General features: G+C 34.5%; 1 protein-coding gene and 1 non-coding gene across 17 annotated transcripts in view; one reads left to right on the forward strand and one right to left on the reverse strand.

The window, feature by feature from the left end:
* Nucleotides 1-17769, reverse strand: part of RPAP2 (RNA polymerase II associated protein 2) — a 108436-nt gene that overhangs the window by 56912 nt on the left and 33755 nt on the right. For 13 of the 16 annotated variants that reach the window (XM_043460657.1, XM_043460652.1, XM_043460654.1 and 10 more), the window contains exons 9-11: nt 15099-15181; nt 12216-12296; nt 1620-1688 (exon numbers count right to left, since the gene is read on the reverse strand). In XM_043460657.1, the coding sequence (XP_043316592.1) occupies nt 1620-1688; nt 12216-12296; nt 15099-15181 (233 nt within the window). Of the gene's footprint in view, nt 1-1619; nt 1689-8360; nt 8443-12215; nt 12297-15098; nt 15182-17769 lie in introns of those variants that run through there. The other 3 variants (XR_006268081.1, XR_006268082.1, XM_043460660.1) reach the window with 2 other exon arrangements.
* LOC122437408 lies at nt 11135-11241 on the forward strand. Its single transcript, XR_006268237.1, has one exon. It is a non-coding gene; the product is annotated as a U6 spliceosomal RNA (small nuclear RNA).

Genomic DNA, 17769 nt, shown 5'->3' on the forward strand with positions numbered 1-17769 from the left:
TCAATTAAATTACTGTTTTCATGGGTCACTGACCCTTGAAATCCCTACACTAAATCCAAAGTGAGAGAAGACAAATAGTATTAATACATAAAAGAACTAGCAAAGCTTTTAGTGTTTTGGGCCACATGGGTGCTTCTATTAAAATAAAATTACTTTTATATGAAATAATCATATGAAGTTTCGATAGTAGCTTTAAAATTTCATTTTCCATACTATTTTTTGTTCCTTGTTATACATTTTGGAGAAGATGTGGCAAGAGTTTGATACAAAAAGAAGTAGGACCTAACGTGCATCCTCAGTAAGCAGCTGCTCATTAAGATAATACTTCCAGTCATCGGCTTAGAAAGCAAGATTCTGAGATTACTTCTAAGCCTTGGGCCTCTGACTTGTCAACCAAAAAAGTTACTTCCCCTTTAGTGTAATGAATTGCAGAAGTACAGTTAAACAGTTATCTATGAGGGTTTATTAGCAGGCATAGGATATGGTGGGTGAGCAGAGATACTGATTTTTTTTTTTGCCAGTGAGCAAAATATTTACAAATTTCATAAAATGGAAAGAACTTTCTAAAAAATTAATAAGATCTGTTTCATAAATTACCAATTCAACTGGAACATTGAATAGTAAAAATGACAAAAGATTTGTTCTTATGGTTGATAAAAAATTTATGTCAGGGCATTCAAGTAAAGTTATTTTCTGTGTTCTGATTTAATGAATCATGTGAGTTGTATCTCGTTGGGCAACACAGATGCTGGCTCAGTGAAGCCTACTCTAATGCCTCCCAGCACAGCCTTCCCTGGGACAGTGAGGCCAGAATAATGTGTCAGACTGAAGTAATATCAAAGAAACAAAAGTAGGGCTGGAGATGCTATGAGGTTGACTCATAACACTTCTTGACCTGTGAGTGTCCAGTAAGTATTCAATGTCCTATGGGCTTCAATGACCTAACAAGCACCAAGTAATAACAGTAATGCAGTAATGAATGGTCTTCAAGAGAAAGACTTTTGCAATTCAAGCTGAAAAACACTACACTTACTAGATGGTTTTAACTCTATTGAAAGACAGCCTTAGAAACCACTAGTGATTTCTTAAAAGGTGAATGAGTATTAAATGTTTTATATATGCTTGTGTAGTATCTACTTTAGTTCCTTTAAATCTGTTTGATTTTACATTAATTTTGAAAACAAAATTTTTCTGATATTAAAAAGAATGCTGATGAAAAATGAAACAGCATTAGCTATATTGGTAAAAATATAGATGCAAAATAATGAGGCCATTTAACATTAATAAAATAAATGCACTGTTAAAAATAAAATTAACAGACTAGCCTGTGTTATATCCCACATGGAGGTGTTTTTTTCTTTCAAGTGATTACAAATAACATTTGAGAAAAAAAATGCCCTGAGAAGAAAAGATAGTAAAACATATAAAGAGAATGACAATAGCTTATCAAAATACAGCATATCACTTTACATTAAAGTTATTTTTTCATTAGGAAAATTGGTGCAAAATAAAGGTATATTCTCCAAAGAAGTTTAGAAAACTACTGAATTAACTCTGTTTTTCCCTAATCAAATTCTTCATATTTAGTATTTAGAATTAAAAATCTTCCGAGTACTTACATTGACAGCAACACCAAAGCAATTAAGGTCCACTCTGCAGGTTTATGTATAATATTTCTATTTGTTAATCTGAAAGACATGTAAAATTTACCAAAAGATTTTACAGTTAAATACATAAACTTTCTATTTTCAGATAAACTCAGTTTTATGATATCATGTGTTAAAGGACACTTTTTTAATCCTTGCTATATTTGATGGAAAAGAATCAATAGTATAATACTGTGGCTTGATATTCAGAAGGAAGTGTTCTAGCCTCACATTTATATATTTATAACAATACCACTGTTAAACAAGATGGGGATATAGGAACAATATGAGGAAGTAAACTGAATGGTTTATTAAAACACACGAACACATACCATGCCTCCCTGTAACCATATCTTTTGTTTTTCCCTAATCAAATGTTTTATTAAAACTGACAAGGTAAATAATTTCTGATTTTAATTCAGCTTTTGCTAGGTTGGCAGCAGGCAATTAAGGAATGTCATAATCTAGAATTTTCAGAAGTCAGAGTTGACTTGATAAATTTTAAGACTAGGTATCTTTATTCAAGAAAAGTTTTAAAAAATTAGAAGTAAAATCTATCACTTAGCAGTTGATGACAATAAAATACATTGTCGTCATCTTATTTCTCAGAAAACATTTAGAAGGATCACTCTAAATAAAAAAAAAGATATAAGCTGATAAAAAGCAGCCAAAAATATCTGATAAAGGATTGTTATTCAAAATATCAAAGAAATCTTAAAACTTAACAATGAGAAAACAAAATGCCCAATTAAAAAATCGGTCCAAGACCTCAAGAGACACTTCATTAACAAGCCTGTAGAGGGACTTCCCTGGTGGCGCAATGAAAGGAGAATCCGCCTGCCAGTGCAGGGGACACGGGCTTGATCCCTGGTCCGAGAAGATTCCATATGCCACGGGGCAACTAAGCCCCTGGGCCCCAACTACTAAGCCTGTGCTCCAAACCCGAGAGCCACAACGACTGAGTCCCTGTGCTGCAACTACTGAAGCCCGTGTGACTAGAGCCTGTGCTCCCTCCATGATGAGACCCAGCACAGCCAAGAATAGCTAACTAAATAAAATTTTATATATATATATATAAAGAAGATACATAGGGGTTTGGGGGTGGGAGGGAAGCTCAAGAGGGAGGGGAAATAGTTTACTTATGGCTGATTCATGTTGTTATCCGGCAGAAACCAACACAACATTGTAAAGCAATTACCCTCTAATTAAAAATAAATTAAAAAAAAAGATGGCAAATAAGCATATGAAAAGATGCTTTACATCATATGTCATCAGGGAGGTGGAAATTAAAACAATGAAATACCCTACAGTTTTAGAATTGCCAAAATCCCGATAATCAATAAAATCAAATGCTGGCGAGGATGTCAAGTAAGAACTCTCATTTATTGCTGGTGAAAAAAAAAATAGCACAGCAACTTTGGATGACAATCTGGTATTTCTTGAAAACTAAACATACTCCCACCACACAATCCAACAATCACACTCCTTGGTATCTCTTTACTGAAAGGAGTTGAAAACTTAATGTCAACACAAAAGTCTGCACACAGATGTCTACAGCAGCTCTATCTATACCCTGTGAAAACTGGGAAGCAACCAAGATATCTTTCAGTAGGTAATGGATAAATAAACTGTGGTACATCCAGACCCTAGAATATTATTCAGCCCGAAAAAGAAATGACCTATCAAGCCATGAAGACATGGAGATATTTCAAATGCATATTATTTAAGTGAAAAAAGCCAGTCTGAAAAGGCTACAAACTGTATGATTCCAAGTATATGACATTCTAGAAAAAGTAAAATAATGGAGATATTAGTAAAAAGGGAGTGGTGCCAGGAACTGTGAGGCAAGGGAGGATAAGTGAATAGGTAGAACACAGAGGATGTTTAGGTCAGTGAAAATACCTTATGATACTATAATAGTGGATAGATGTCATTCAATATTTTTCCAAACCCATAGAATGTACAATACCAAGAATGAACCATGGACTCTGACTGATAATGATGTCATTAATATAGGTACATCAATTGTAGCAAATGTATGACTCTGGTGGCAGATGGTTTCAATGGGGAAGGCCACACATATGGGGCCAGAGGACGTAAGTAAATGCACCCTTCTCTCAATTTTGCTATGAACCTAAAACTGATCTTAAATAAAGTCTTTGGAGGGGGAAAAAAAACAGCCAATAAATAAACTAACTTGAGCAGGCAATTTAGAGAGGAGGAAAGCTGAATGGCCAGTAAACATTTGAAAAGGAGCTCAATCTCATCATTAAGCTGAGAAATTAATATAAAAACAGTAATTCACTCCATTACTTTGGTGAAAATAAAAGATTAACAATACTAAGGGTTTTTGAGGACACGAAGAAATTTTACTTTTAAATATGCTGTTGATGTGAGTAGTCAATTTAGCAATACCCAATAAAACTGAAAATGAATAACTTCCAAATATAAACCTTAAACTCTTGCTACGCATATGGAAATGTACATGAAGATATTTGATGTGACACTGCTTATAAGAGAAGCATAATAAATTGTGGCATTTTTATAGAATATTAAGTAGCTGTTAAAATGAAGGAACTAAACTTACACATTTTGCTCACGATGATTTGAATGAAACAGCAAGTACGGGATGACATTATACAAATCAAGGACAGATACTCATATTTATGGACATAAATGTATGTAGTAAAAGTATAAAAATGAAGACTGCTTCTGGGGAGCAAAGGAGAATGGACTGGGGAAGAGACAAAGAGGACTTCATGTCTTAGGTCTTTGGAACTGGTGATTCCATCCGTCTGAAAAGTTTTCTTACATCACTTTTGCAGCAGGGTCTACTTGGGCCACACCATTAGCAAGTGTAACTCTCTCCACCTCCCAGCCCCACACTCCTAGCTTCCCTTTCTGTTATATATTTTACTTTATCCTCGTACCACTTCTCACCTTCTAACATATAATTATTGTTTGTTATCTGTTTTACCTTGACTGAGGGCAGGAATATTTGTGTTCTTCATATATTTACTCCAAATGCCCAGAACAAGTCCCTGACAGAAGAGGTTCAATTAATTTTTTGAATGAATTAACCTATATTTATTTTATTAAAAATGTATGCCAATCAAAGTTTATAAAATATTAAAATCTATTAATTTTGAGTGAATAAGCATATCTTTGTTATATTAAGTCAATTTTTTTCCATAATTAAAATGTCTACAAAAAGTCTACTTGATATAAAAAGCAAATACAGGGACTCCACACTCCCAATGAAGGTGCTAGATTCGACCCCTGGTCAGGGGACTAGACCCCACATGATGCAATTAAAGATTCCACATGCTGCAACCGAAGAAAAAAACAAATCCGCACACTGCAAAGTAAACGTTAAAAGGGAAAAAAAGCAAGAATAGCAGTTGAAGCGTCTGACAGAGATGGTTTCCATAGTCAGATCTGTTTTACCTTGGACATAGTCAGTGACTGTAAACTTTTTTTTTAATTTAGTAAATTGGGGACAATAGTACTATCTACCTCATAGGGTTCTTGTGAGGATTAAATGTACAAAAGACATCCATGTTGCCAAATCCAATGGACATTTCTCAGTTCTCACCTTAGTCTACAAGAAGCATTTGACACGGCTGGTCACTCCTTTCTCCTTAGGAGACACTCTTCATCTGGTTTCTGCTTGCCTAATTCCCCTTCCTCTCCCTGGCATGCCTTCAGAGACCTTTTAATTTTGGATCACCCCAGGGTCTCTGCTCTTAGGTCACTCCTCACCTCTATATATGCCCATTCCCTTGGTGGTGTCATCCAATCTCTCAGTTTTAAATATTAGATAACTACTTGTTCACAACTCTCAAATTTATTATCTCTAGCCTAGACCTCTTCCTTGAATTCCAGACTTGGACTAATGATCTACCTTCATTTCCACTTGAATGTCTAACAGGCATCTCAAAATTTTAGTAGAGCCCAAACTGAGCTCCTTATTTCCTCTCCAAACTGGGTTCTCTTGCAAGGATCTCCACCTAAGTAAATGGCTACCCAGTCCTTCAGAATCCATCCAGTTGCTCAGGCCCAAAACTTTGACTCTCTTCATATCCCATGTCAAAATCAGTCATCAAATTCTAATGGTTCTATTTTCAAAATTAAATCTGATCACTTATTACTTCCCTGTTTTCACCTTAACATCATGTCTTGCCTAGATTACAGAAAGAGCATCCTAGATAGTCTTCCTGCCTTTGACCATCTACTATAATTCTCAAGTCAGAAGCCAGAGTGATACTGCCAAAATATGTCAGATCATGTCAGTTTTCTATTCAGAATCCACAAACTGCTCTCCATATCACTTGGAGTAAAAGTCAAAGAACGACCATGGTTCCAAGGATTATATAACTATACTACAGCCAATCCCTGCCCTTTACTTCTCTAACCATATCTCTTTGTATTGTTGCCTCGCTCATTTCTCCAGCCTCACCAGCATCCTTAACATTCTGTGAATATACCTGGCCTGCTTCTGCCTCAGGGCATTTTTACCTGTTGTTCCCTGTCTGATATATTTTCACCAATAGCAACATGGCTTGTTCCCTTAACAACCTTGAGGTCTTTATACAAATAGGATCTTCTTAATGAGGTCTTCCCTGACCAGCCCATATAAAATCACAACTTCCTCCCTCCTTAGTACCTCCCCTCTTTCCCAGCTTCTGAGGAGAAAAGGAGGTGATGGAACTGGGAAAAGGGTGTATCACCACATAATAATAACACATATATTGTCTTTAAAATTTTACATATCCTCTCTATTAAAATAGTTCCATGATAGAAGGAATTTTCTTTATTTTGTTCAGGTGTTTTACCTGTAGCGACTAAAACAGAATCCAGCACATAACCAAAAAAGGCCAAAGAAGGATAAGCAAAGAAGGATAAAATAAAATAGCAAAAGCAGTTAACAGAATTTCCTTTTCTGTAATACTCAAATCTCTCAAAGCTAAGACAAATTTTAGATTTCATTAATTTATTTACTGGGTCAACAAAAAAATCTACTGAATGCCTGCTCTAAACTGTTTCAGGCACTGAGGAACAAGGTCTTTGCTTTTACTTCAAAGCACTTTATACAGCAGAACAGCAAAATTTTACCTGCTATCACATTTTTCCCTTTTGCAGAACCAAAATAATTTCAAGCACAAATGCTAAACAAACACTATTTTGAGTGCTAATACAAAAATTAAAACAGTAATATTTGAAAGGAAACATTTTAAAACCATAGTTTCAAAATATAATTGGAAATTCAATATAGATTTAGAAGAAAATACCTTCAGTCATCACTGATGAAATTTAAAAAGGACTCGTGTCAAAATACAATTTTAATTCAAATTATATTTAGAAAATATCTTGCTTCAACACTGACGACACCTGATCATTACCAAGTAACTTCTGATGGAACCACTATGAGAGGTAAATCAACGTAACATTCCAGATAAATGCCTATGAAGCAGTTCAGTGGAAAGGACAGCTCTACTCACTGGGGAAAGATTCTTCAAAAAGGTGAAAAAGCTGCTTTATGTTTAGTTCTAACATGCTCTCAACTCTGGCTGCACATTAGAAGCACCTGGGGGGCTTTTGAAAAATACTAATGTCTGGGCCCAACCCTAACCAAATGAAACTCAATCTCTAGGGGGTGAAGCCAGGCATCTGTCATCGTTAAAAGCTCCCCAAGTAATTCTGCTGCACAACTGGCTTAAGAATCATTGTTCTACAAGTTCCAATTATTGATTGCCATTTCAAAGAGAAAGATACGGTTATTTATGTCAACTCTTTCCCACCGCCAGTATTGACTGAAAAGATCTCCCGACACTAGTCCCTGTCATTTATACGGTGTTTCCTCAGAGACTTCACCTAGAAGCCTTGGCCTACAGTCACATACCTGTTAAAACTGTCCTGCCAGAATCTGAAGACCCCCAAAATGCATTATCTTACCAGAGGTCTCTCTGTATTATAAGTAACTGACATTTTACTGAAAAGAGCAAACTCAATTTAAGCAAAAGATTTTGACATGCAGGTACTAAATAAAGAGTAAATATTTGGAAAAACCAACAACAAGGTTTTGTAACGTCCCCTCCACCAAAACAGACTTCCCTGGTGGCTCAGAGGGTAAAGAATCCACGTGCAATGTAGGAGACCAGGGTTCGATCCCCGGGAAGTTCCCCTTGAGGAGGGCATGGCAACCCATTCCAGTATTCTTGCCAGGAGAATCCCACGGACAGAATTGAGCCTGGCGGGCTACAGTCCATGGGGTCGCAAAGAGTCAGAGACAACTGAGCGACTGAGCACACACCATCAAAACAAGAGTTTTTTGGCTTATTTCCCTGAAACTTTTTAAAAATTATAATTGAAATTTATTTCAAACATATATAAAAATAGAACATAAAATCAACTCCCATATAGTCATCACAACTGAGAATTATCAAATCCTGGTCAATTATATTTCATCTATACAACCTCATATTCAACATCCCCTAACCTTGATAATTATGAAGCAAATCCCACACATCATATTGTTTCACCTAGGCTTTAATTTAGTGTAAACAATGCAGAAAGTACCCTGAAAAGATTTACATAGTAAGAATGACAGAAAAAGGTGATAACAGTTTATAAATATAAAAGGAAAATGACATGTGAGTTTCCTCATTTCTATAATCTGTTGGTTACCTTTTACTAGACTAAGGAACACTGTACCTCTTGTCTTGGCTAGCTTAGATGTCACAGAGGTTTAGTTTCACAGGTAACAACCATTTCAAGTGGAGTTCTTACCTGGGATCTAGAGAGGTAATAAATCAAATTACTTTAAAAAAAACCTTTAATACTGATAAATCTTTAGTACTGATAATTACCAAGACAACCAACAGTAAATTCTTTAAACTTTTTTTCCAGCTTTCCTGAGGTATAATTGACACATAATAATTATATATATTTAAGGTACACAACTTGATGTTTTGATATATGTATACATTGTGAAATGACAACCATAATCAAGCGAATTAACATGTCCATCACATACAGTTACCATTTTCTTTTTTTGGTGGTAAGACCACTTAACACCTCTCTTCTTGACTTAGATTTGGGGTCTAAACCCAACTACTAGTTGTGTAATTTGAAATTACTTAATCTGTCATCTCTCACCTGTAAAATGAGGATAATACCACTATTTTTTGGAAATTAGATAACATGTAAAGTGCCAAGCACAGTCCAGCACATAGTAGTTACCACAGTGTGTCCATGTACTGACATGAACTAAATATTATTATCAGGGCTGCTTCAAAACACCGAAATAACAAATAGCCTGGACAGTGAGTAGTTTCCAACCTGAAACACCTAAATTCTTTGGGCATATAAAAGTAATAATGTGGCAATCTTGAGTTGTAGTCATACATTTCTTTTCAACAGGTTTCAAGTAAGTTCTGAGACCCTCAGAATAGTTTTTTTAAAAAAAGAAAACATGCAATTAGACAGAAAAATAGTGCTAGAAAATACAGTCAATAAATTGAATCACTTGTTCATTTATTCTAAGTGAGTAGGGTTAAAAATGAAGTACAAAGTTCCTATCTGTAGTTCAAGGTCAAAGGTATTATTCTTATATCTTTTCTAATGAGTCTTAACCAGTTTGCTCAGAATGGTAATTAAATACTGTCTGCAAGAAACTGAATGCCAAGTCCTTTAAAAAAAATCAATGAAACAGAGCAACACCTGGTCTTCATCTTCCCTCAGTTAAGCTATCTTAATATATTTACTTCCTTAATAAATCCTGAACAAATCCTAAACTTCGGTGCAACCACACTGTGAATTCAAACTTTATCATCACTATAGACGGTTGAAAACACTTTTTTTTTTCTTCTTTTGGATGGTTTTGTGGTAGGTATACGACACAGACTCTCTCTTTTAACGAAAAAGGAATGCAGAGAAGTTTCATTTACTTTCATTAAACAGGAATGCAGAGAAGTTCGGCTTTGGTCTTGGTATTTGGTCCAAATCTTCCTTTTAGCAAAGCAGTTAGTATTCCAAAGGTCTAGCCCAAATAGAGCAACCATTTCTGGCATTTATAAACCTGTGTGTGATCACTGATCTTGTGATTGCATGGGTGTAACAATCTCAGTAATTAAAACAATCATATCATTCAGGTTTGTTATTCCCTGAATATTCACTTTCAAATATAAACATTGTAGACGCCATGAGAATGTCTTAGACAACTTATAATTGTCTTAACTCTATGAAGGCTGAAGATTTAATCATAAAGTGTTACAAATGATCCTTTTCAATAGCTGAAGATGAATTTTTGGGACACACCTAAACTTTGAATCCTAGTTCCTACTAAATAATTTATTGGAAACATTTTTCTGAATGTTTGTATTAACTGTCAATCTATTTTGCTAAATAACTGAAAGATTTTACAAATTTTTTATATATAAAATTAAGATTTCACAAGCAACATAATTACTACAGCATTCTACTCTTCTACTGACTGATAAAATGAGCATATAAGAACATTTTTATTCCATTTCAACCAGTTTGGCCACCTGATGCGAAGAGCTGACTCACTTGAAAAGACCCTGATGCTGGGAAAGATTGAGGGCAGGAGAAGGGGACGACAGAGGATGAGATGGTTGGATGGCATCACCGATTCAATGGACATGGGTTTGGGTAAACTCTGGGAGTTGGTGATGGATAGAGAGGCCTGGCATGCTGCGGTTCATGGGGTCACAAAGAGTCGGACACGACTGAGCGACGGAACTGAACTGAACATGTCAATACTACTATTGTTAGCAATAAACTATAGTAATAGTTAATTTTTTGGATGAAATGATTCTTCTACTCTAGAAGCTCATCCTATCTTGATGCAATTAGATAAAAACTAATTGCATTTTTGGTCATTGGCATTGGGTCAAAATGTACATCTGGTATACACCTCTACTCATGATGTATGTAGCAGCTTATCTCTATTGTTTCCTAGTAGAGAATCTTGTCTTAGCCTGGTGGAGTATTTTTACCTTGATAGTTGTAGAAAAATCCCGACTGCTCCACTTCATAACTGATACTCTCTAGTTCTCCTCTTCCTGTCTTTATCACTCAGTCTGTTCTACACTCTTCAAAACTAAAGTATCCACTGTTTTGCACTGTTCCCTGTGCTCACCTTGTCTTCTCATAGGAGTTCTTCCTCGAGGATGGGCACTAGGCTTCTTCTATATTGTCCATAGTGCTGAACAATACAGAAGTGCCGGTCATTTAATATATATTTACTAGTTCAGTAAAATCCAAGATATTACTGACTAGCTACCTTTGTGTCTCATATATCATTCTCCTTAATTTTAGATTATTCCATAAATAAACTATCCAAAGCTAAACATATCAAAGTTTAAGCAAATAAGGGGCTGCATTTAACAAAAGATATGTGTGGGGAAGGGGGAGGGACAAACTGGGAGACTGGGAATTACATAAACATTAAGATACCAGTAAGGGTGCTCGCTTCGGCAGCACATATACTAAAATTGGAACGATACAGAGAAGATTAGCATGGCCCCTGCGCAAGGATGACACGCAAATTCGTGAAGCGTTCCATATTTTTCACGTGCACCCCAATGTTCATCGCAGCACTGTTTATAATAGCCAGGACATGGAAGCAACCTAGATGCCCATCAGCAGACGAATGGATAAGGAAGCTGTGGTACATATACACCATGGAATATTACTCAGCGTTAAAAAGAATTCATTTGAATCAGTTCTAATGAGATGGATGAAACTGGAGCCCATTATACAGAGTGAAATAAGCCAGAAAGATAAAGATCATTACAGCATACTAACACATATATATGGAATTTAGAAAGATGGTAATGATAACCCTATATGCAAAACAAAAAGAGACACAGAAGTACAGAACAGACTTTTGGACTCTGTGGGAGAAGGCGAGGGTGGGATGTTTCGAGAGAACAGCATGTATATTATCTAGGGTGAAACAGATCACCAGCCCAGGTGGGATGCATGAGACAAGTGCTCGGACCTGGTGCACTGGGAAGACCCAGAGGGATCAGGTGGAGAGGGAGGTGGGCGGGGGGATCGGGATGGGGAATACATGTAACTCCATGGCTGATTCATGTCAATGTATGACAAAACCCACTGCAATGTTGTGAAGTAATTAGCCTCCAACTAATAAAAATAATTGGAAAAAAAAAAAAAAAGATACCAGTAAGGACCTAGTGTACAGCACAGGGAGCTCTGCTCAGTACTCCATAATGGCTCACATGGGAAAAGACTCTAAAAAAGAATGGATATATGTATAACTGATTCACTTTGTTGTACACCTGAAACTAACACAACATTGTAAATCAACTGTATTCCAATAAAAATTTAAAAATAAAACGAACAAAAACCCCCAAAGATATAATTAATGTTGTTTAGTGGAAGAGAAAACAGTATATTAAGATTTAAGACAATGAAGGTAAATCATTTACTTTCTTCATGCCTTGGTCTACTATGGATTCTGCAAGGCAATTACATAAAGTCAAAATAACTGAGAAGGAAAATCGTAGTAGTAATACTAACCTGAAAGTTTGGACAAGATTTTTAAGTTGTGTGTAAATATCTCCTAATGTAATCTGAAGAGGTCCCAAAAGTCCAGGCAACCTGAAAATAAAAATTACATTTCTTTAAAAAAAATAAATTTCTATTAAAATATAATTATGTAGATACATTTAAAGAATATAACTATATACATATATTTGGGGGGTTCTTGCCTAAGTTTGGTTATTTCATAGGTAGGTAACCATGCCACTGAGGTAGAGACAGCTAAGCCAGATTTAACTGGTGAGAAGTCATAAAGAAATATTTCAAAGTAACTCCACACTCTATTTTGTAGTTTATGCTACAGAAAGAAGCACTGAAATGAAAAAATATTTTGGCTGCTATCTATATTCTTGTCTCTTTCTTACCTTTTCACTTTCAAATATTAAATAAATGGAAAGAACATAGGCTAGAGGAATTGCCCTCCAAATGGAGCATTATGGGAATGTGGATTTAATATTTCTTATTAAATCCTTAAGGTAAGGTAAAAACTGGTACATTTCTAGAGAGCAATTTGACAATATATACTAACATTTTAATGCAGACACTGTTTGACCCAACAGTTTTAATCAATACTATACAAAATTTATCCTAAAGAAATAATCAAACATAAAAAAAGACGGTTATTGGAGAAATATTTTGGTAGTGAAAAACTGGCAACAAATGTCTGTCAGTAGATGGTTACATAAATTATGATGTAACCACAAAATAATAAAATCTTTAAAATATAAATCTATATATTTTAATGTGGAAAGATATTCATGATAAACGTTAAGTGGAAAATGCACGTGTGTGTGTGTGCGTTAGTTGCTTAGTTGTGTCCGACTCTTTGCAACCCCATAGACTACAGCCCACCAGGCCCCTCCATCCATGGGATTCTCCAGGCAAGAAAATGCACATGAAGTTGTCCCATTTTTTATAAAAACATACATATTATAATGCAATTGTATATCACACACAGTATATATCAAGCATGTCATTTTCTCTAGGTTTAGACTATAATAAATATGGAACCAAAGGGAATGAATATACACACATCACATATATGTCAGGGATGAACATCAAAATATTAATAGTAATTACTGTGATTACAGTGATTTTCACTTCTTTAATTATATCATTTTGCACAGCCTAACCCTTCTGGAATAAGCATGTATTACTTAAAAAAAAGTTACATAAGTTTAAAACATGTTCCAAAATAGAGAAACAATAATAACCCCTCATTTCTATTTCCAGATTTAGCCTCCCAATATTTTGTTCCATTTGCTTCCTTTTTCCTTTTTCTTTTTGTGACATCTTCAAGTAAACCATGTCATTTCTTTGACCCCTAAATTACTCTTTATGTATCTCTAAATACAAGTGCATTTTGTATAAAACCATAATAAAATCATCACGTTTAACCAATAATGGTTCCTTAATATCATCTAATACCCCGTGCATAGTTCACTTTCTTTGATTCTCTAAAATAAATTTTTTGTATAATTGGTGTGTTCCAATCAGAAACCAGAAAGGGTCTTATTTTTATAATAAAGTGTTAACTTTCATAATAAGAAAAATAATTAACTGCTTTCATAAACAATGAAACAAAAAAAATCCCTATGTCACTATCATTTTGTTTCCAGTATTCTTTGTGCTTCTCCTTCTTTAAGTTATTCTACCTCTTCTCAGATTTAGTTGTCACTCTAATATTAATAACTTGGTATTCTAGCAAGGTTCCTTTTGGGATCTCCTGTTGCAGCTAAAACCCACAAGGAACAGAATTCCTTCAGTGACATGGCTGTGTGGTCTTAAATTTAAAAGCGGGTACTTTCATCAGCTAAAAAGTCTAGAAAACTATTTTCACATAAATCCCTACCTACTAATTACACGCTAGCATAGTTAATCTATCCCAACTTTCAAAACCTATGTAACGAAAATGAAGGACTGATACCTTCTTATCCTAAGTCAGACAGTTGGTAACTTATATTGTTATATAAATTAAATTTTAATGGAAACAAGTATGAAGAACAGAAAAAAGGCAAAACAGATTTATTATATATGAAGAGTCTTAACACATGACAAGCATGCAATAAATATTACATTTAAACACTTATTTAAAATGTAAACTTTAGAAAAGTAAGCTATTCAAAATACTAAGGCTTCTAGAAAAGGCTTTTTAATTTTTGAACTACTATAAAATTAAGACTTCTCCATGTGCACAACACCTTCAGCAATGCGTGAAAAAACTGTTCTGTCTTTTCTGCTGAAGAAAAAAAACGCAAGTTGAAAAGTTCAAGACATCCGTCACATCTCTGGAAAAAAGATTTTCAAGCTCCTTTTGAAAGAGAAACCAAGATTGCAATTTTCAAATGTCATTTATGACTGGGCTAATTACAAGAACAACAATTTCCACTACGGGAAGCTCAAAACTAAAGTGCAACACTCAAGCTTCTGAGTGTGAAATGGTTCTCTGAATATGCGTATACACCGAGTAAGTCAATAAACCGTTAAACCTTTATAAAATCTTATTCACATGTGAAACTGATGACACATTTACCACAAATCAGTATTTAAATAGGTCCAGCTCTGATATTTTTTCCCTGACTTCACTGGATTATTGAATGGAAGTGAGGTAGTTTGGTTTTCTATTCCCATAATCTCAACTTTCGTCTTTATTATGTCTCTGTCTTCAGCACAAAACAATTTCAACACATTTTGGTAGAACACCTTAAAAATACAAGTTTCTCAGGTGAAGAAATCCATGTAAACTTTACGTATTATTTTTCAAAATTAAAAAATCAAGGATTACACCTGTAAGTTATAAACCCACAAATATCAAATTGATTTTTAGATATTATAAAAGTGGAATGATAATTACATACTTACACTTTATTCAGTTTTTCAAGTACGATGCGTTTTCTGATCTGGTTCTGAGAACTTGAATCTATCAGTGGAAAGGTGGGATCATGCTGAATCACATTTTTAAACAAAGCAAAATAAAATAATAAATTTATATTCTTTCTTTGATAGTAACACATTAAAACACAAAAGTTTATACCTATGATATGGTAGAATAAAAATCAGACTTCAGAAGATTTAAATTTGACTATCCACTTAGTCAGCAGGCTGGTGTGAACTTGCTTGAATCATCTGCCCTCTTTTGAGAGTCTTTTCTCATCTGTGTAATAGGGATACTAACACCTTCTTTATTAAATGCTGAAAATGTATAGAAAAAGACTTTATAAAATGCTAAATGTCGCATAAATGTAGGAGATTAAAGGACTAAAATTATCGAATACTATAAATATAATTTGGGAAACTCCACTTCTAGAAATGGCAGACAAAGACAATTCAAACCACTCTTCTTGCTGAGAACTGAAAAAGCTGGGAAAAAACCCACATTTGTTTGAAAGCATCAGAGAGCTAATAAGACAGTAAAGAATTATGTCTGAGATTTTGGAGAAAGTAATTCCAGAGAAGGCACTGACTAATTCTAGAAGAGGCAATTTAGATACTGAGAACCTAAGCATCAGAGTTTGGGGCATGCCAAAAAGGAAGAGGTACTGTCAACCTTCCCCAAGCTTGAGACCAATAAGAATGAATAGGAAACAGACTCGCTGCTACAGGGACTGAAGCCCAGCTTCAAATCACCTTAATCACTGACTGGATTAAAGTGATTTGGGATGGCTGCAAATCTGCCAGAAGCAAACACAAATCTGTTCTAGAGGAAGATAACATCAGCCTGGGTTTCAAGTTATCTCTGTAATTTTTTATTATACGATGTTTGCCACATAAAGTAGGACAATATGATCATAATCTGAAACACGAGTTCATAAGATCAACCCCTAAGGAAATCCATGTAATGAAACTATCAGCCTTATTTAGAATAACTATGCTGAATATATTTAAAAAACGACAAGATGGAAAATTTTAGCAGAGAATGGGAAACTATATTAAAGAAAGAAACGAAACTCCCAGTAACTGAAAAATATCATATTTAAAATAACTCAATGGATAGATTTAGTAACATAGTAGAAAGGACTGAAGAGAGAATATTCATTTGGAAAATATCCAAAATGAAACATAGTCACACACCTCTCCCCACCAAGGGTAATGCAAAGTGCAGGAGAATATAAAGACAGAAGATACAGTGAAAAAGACTAACATATCTGCAACTGGAGTACCAGGTAGAGAGGAAAAGGAAAATGGGACAGAAACAATACCTGAAGAGGTAATACCTGAGAATATTCCAAAACTAATGAAAGAAGTCATCACAGATTTAAGTATATATAACAGCCAAAATAATAAATACAAATATAATCACATCTAGGCAAAGCAATCAAAAACTGATGGCAACCAAGGGGACAAAAAAACAAAATCTTAAAAGTAGCTAAAGGAAGAAAGTATTTTCAAATAAGAGAAATAAATAGAGGCCAAAAGACAATGAATATGTATTTTTAGTGGGCTGCAAGAAAATAACTGCTAATTTAGAATTTAATGTCCAGGGAAATATCTTTCAAAAGTGAAAGTAAAATAATTTCCTGATAAATAAAACTGGGAAGATTCACCATTAGCAAACTGGCACTAATTAAAAAAAAGGATATTCTTCAGGCCGATGGTGAATGATCCCGGATCAAAGAACAGAGATGTAGAAGACATGAAGAACAGTAAAAGAGTAATTAATTGGGCAAATCCAACTGAACACTGATTATAAACAATCTTGTAGGATTTAAAAATATAGAGAGAATAAAAGTGCACAACAGTAAGAGCATGTTAAGTCGAGTGGGTAAATGTAAGTTTCTAAGGTACTAACTGTCCAGGAAGCAAAGTATTAACTTATATTAAATTTTAGTAAGACAAAGATTCAAGTTTTAATCTTTAGGGAAACCAATTAATGATTAGTAAAAGAACGTATAAAAACAAGCTAACAGAGGACAAAAAATTGGAATACTGATACTGGATCCAAAGAAAGAAAGGAAAGAAAGAACACAGAACAGATGGGACATGCAGAAAGCAACAAGTGAGATGGCAGATTTAAACCTAAATATATAAATTATGACATTAAATGTAAATAGACAAAATTCTTCACACAAAGGACATAGATTATCAGCCTAGGCTTTTTTTTTTAAGACAGTCCTTGAAAATACTAATGAAAGAATGCTAGTGTCAAAGTAGATCTTTTAAGACCAAAATTAAATAAATAAATAAATGTAGAGAAAAATTACTCCATATGCTAAAAGGTTTGATTTACCAAGAAGACATAACAATCTCACATTTACACCTAAGAACATGGTCTCAAAGTATTAAAATTCAGAAAACTAAAGGGAAAAATAATCAATTTATAATTATGGTGATAAATCTTGACCAACCTTTCCCATCTTTCTCAGTAACTTATGGAATAAGCAAACAAACAAACAAGAAAGAAAAGAAAAATCAACAGTGCTTCTCAAACTGTAACGTGCACACATTTCCCCAGAGAGAAATAAGAAATCTGACTGATACTCCCCACCATAAACAAAAATCAATTCCAGATAAATTACAGACCTAAATGTTAAAG

Source organism: Cervus canadensis, chromosome 2, assembly GCF_019320065.1.
Source record: "Cervus canadensis isolate Bull #8, Minnesota chromosome 2, ASM1932006v1, whole genome shotgun sequence".
Taxonomy (NCBI): domain Eukaryota; kingdom Metazoa; phylum Chordata; class Mammalia; order Artiodactyla; family Cervidae; genus Cervus; species Cervus canadensis.